This window comes from Coptis chinensis, chromosome 8, assembly GCF_015680905.1.
Source record: "Coptis chinensis isolate HL-2020 chromosome 8, ASM1568090v1, whole genome shotgun sequence".
NCBI lineage: Eukaryota > Viridiplantae > Streptophyta > Magnoliopsida > Ranunculales > Ranunculaceae > Coptis > Coptis chinensis.
Window position 1 is genome coordinate 20,943,880 of NC_141463.1, and position 3,459 is coordinate 20,947,338.

A 3,459-nucleotide genomic window follows, 5' to 3' on the forward strand; every position below is an offset into this window, starting at 1 on the left:
GGCGATTGTTGAAATGCTAGTATGCTACTTATATAAGCTGATTTTCAATGGTTGCATTTCACTTATATGTTAGATATGTCCTTAATTTCTAATGCTATTTTACAGATATGTCACAACAAATGGCTTCCAACTCTACGCAACAACCCACCATAACTTCGTTAACCGATGGTAGTGGATTTGCTTAAGCTGAAAATAAGCGTTGTTCCACCTATAGGTGATCAGACCTCCTAACGGCCATGGCGACACGAAAAGAGGAAGGCACCAATGAAGACGCCAAAAGCTTGGAAAGATTTTACTTGAAGTAATAGTGGGTGGGATTAAGAAAGGGAAATGCAGCCATTGTTTTACAGAACTTGCTGTTACTAGGGGGTCTACGAGTAGCCTTCTTAGGCACCGACTTACTTGTATACCTCGAAAGGCTAGCATCTCTGGTAAGGGTCAGCAACATCTATTACATTTTGGTGCTGATAGTGGTAGTTCTTTAAGTACTTACAAGTTTGATAAAGACATGATAAAAGAAGTAATTGCTAAGATGATTATGGTGCATGAGTACCCTTTTAGAATGGTTGAACATGAGTGCTTTTTGTTGCTTTGTAAAATGCTTAACCCACGATTTGAGGTAGTGAAACGCAAAGCTATTAGGCAGGAATGCATAAGAGTTTATGGTTGTGAAAAAGCTAAGTTAAAGTTAAAGTTAGCTAGTGTCGATAGAGTTAGTCTAACTTCAGACTTGTGGACCTCAAATCAAACAGTGGGGTACATGTGCCTCACTGGACACTACATGGGCTCTGATTGGAAGTTACAAAAGCATATCTTGAACTTTTGTCGTTTGCCCCCTCCCCATACTGGTGTTGCCATTGCAGATGCAATTCATGAGTGTCTTATTGAGTGGGGACTCGAAACTAAGATTTCAACAATCACCCTAGACAATGCATCTTCAAATGACAAAGCTATAAGTAGTTTGAAAACTATTTTTGCATCCAATGAGAACCTGTTTTTTGGTGGTAAGATATTTCATGTTCGGTGTTGTGCCCATATTTTGAACCTCATGGTGCAAGATGGGTTGAAAGAGATTGCCGGAGTGATTGTAAATGTGCGGGAGAGTGTCAAGTATGTGACTTTGACTCCTTCACGACTTCACAAGTTTAATGAAATTGTCAAACAATTGCATTTGCCAATTGCAACCTCTAAAAGCTTGCCTTTGGATGTTTCTACTCGCTGGAATTCTACTTATGCTATGTTAGCAACTGCTATTGAGTTCAAAGATGTGTTTGTGAGGTACCAAGATAGAGAACCCAACTATGTTTGGTTACCATCTGATGAGGATTGGGAGCGAGCTGAAGAGGTGTGCAAGTTCTTAGAGATTTTTGATGAAGTCACACTTATTTTTTCTGGAACTTCCTATCCTACTTCAAATCAGTTTCTCCCTGAAATTTGGAAAATAAAGGAATTATTGAATGACATGATATTTGATGAGAGAGAGTATATTAGGAGCATGACTAAGGAGATGAAGGATAAGTTCGACAAATATTGGGGAGAGTGCAACCTGTTAATGGCACTTGCAGCAGTTTTAGATCCTCGGTATAAGATGGTATTGATTAATTTATGTTTTCCTAAGATTTATGCACCCGATAAACTTCAGAAATGTAAAGATGAGGTTAAAGATGCTTTGTACGACTTGCTTAATGATTATGTTTCAAAAGATGCAGAAAGAAATGCTAGTAGTGTAGCTAGTGGTAGTAGAGTTAGTGCTTCAAAGGTGAAAACTAAGAGTAGGAATGAATTTGATACGTGGGTGAGGCAATTGGATATGGTTCAGCCAAACAAATCTGAGTTAGACATATACCTAGAAGAAAGCATTTACCTACCTGGAGAAGAGGATGCTGATTTTGATGCTTTAACTTGGTGGAAAGCAAATACTCTTAAGTTTCGACACCTTTCAAAACTGGCTAGGGACATACTCTCTATTCCGGTTACCACCGTTGCTTCGGAATCAGCTTTTAGTGCTGGTGGTAGGGTTCTTGATCGATCGTAGCTCATTAAAGGTCGATGCAGTTGAAGCTTTGCTTTTTCTTGGCGGAGATTGGTTCTTGTGATAGTGGGATTGAAGAGTTGTTTAATGTAAGTGCTTAATTGATTTTTTTGTTTAAATTGATGTGTTATAATGCTTTTGTAATATTTATATTGTGATATAAAATTGGGCGTTTAATTTACTTTGTAGGTTGAGGAAGAGAATAATGATGATTAACTCTTGCAAGAAGGTTTGGGAATGAATGTAAGTTTTGCGAATGATAGTAAGTGAGCCTCCCTTTGACTTTATAATCTACTTAAGGATGAAAATGGGAGGTTGTTTCTTTGTCAGTTCTATGGTAATATGGTATTGCCACCACTTTCCATATCTTTTTAGGCTATATATCATTTACCCCTATGCACCTAACACTTTGTGTATTGTTGCATGTTCTTTTTTGTGTCAGGTGAGGGAGCCTTGTGTACATAGTACAATTACATGTTTTTTTTTGTGTTCTAGTGATTGGAGTTTTGCTTGCATCTTGGCCTTTTAGAAGGCAAAGACAAAGATCAATGTGCACATATTCAAAGCAAGATGTTGCAGTTGTCAAAGACTCAAAGTTGCATCATAGATTGATATAGTCTGACTTTTTTTTTTGTTCATAAAAGTCTTTGGATGATAGAGTCATAGATTGACATAGTCTGACTTGTTTTTGGTATTAAAGTCTTTTGGATTTTGGAATGTAATAGGTACTGGGTTGTGGATTATAGTATTAATATTATATGACACTATGAACTTAAATTGATTTGCAATGGAATGTTATATGTAGTCTCGCAGGGTTTTTTTTTTATTTTTTTTTTGTTCTAGAGTAGACTCTTAAGTAAATTTGATGTTGGGTCTTGTTTGATGTCTCTGATATTTTTTTTGAGTTTAAGCTCGAGTTTGAGTTTAGATGAGTATAAATGAGCTTAACTCGAGTTCGAGCTCGAGCTCGAACTCAAGCTCGTAGTGCAAAACGAGTCGAGTCGAGTCGAGCTCGAGCTATTAGTACAATTGGATGAGTCGAGCTTGAGCTCCATATTAAGCTTGAAGTCGAGTTCGAGTCGAGCTTGAGCTTGCTTGCTAAAGGTGCGAGTCGAGCTTGAGCATGGCAATACTCGACTCGGGTAGCTCGATGACCAGCCCTATCCTCATCCTCCTCACCCTCCTCATCATCCTCCTCACTCTTCTCTTCCACTATACTCTTCCCTTTGTCCATATTTACATCTAAACCTACATTGTTATCACTATGTACATTATCTTCACTCGATGAATCAACTTCAGGAACCTCTTTTTCTAAATGGTCCCCTCTACACACTGATGCCGTTAAGCCTTCTGCCCTTTGTCTCTTTCTTCCAACTGCGTCACCACTAGAGGAACCGCCACCAAACAATTTCTTCACACCCTTGAAT

At 38.3% G+C, this 3,459-nt stretch overlaps 1 protein-coding gene across 1 annotated transcript; it reads left to right on the top strand.

Moving 5' to 3' along the window:
* The first annotated feature begins 303 nt into the window (after positions 1-303).
* On the top strand, positions 304-2,096 carry LOC147480470 (zinc finger BED domain-containing protein RICESLEEPER 2-like). Its single transcript, XM_086576162.1, is given in 2 exon segments — positions 304-2,028; positions 2,030-2,096. Coding segments are annotated over 2 exon segments (1,587 nt in total). The 5' UTR covers positions 304-508.
* The last annotated feature ends 1,363 nt before the right edge of the window (positions 2,097-3,459 follow it).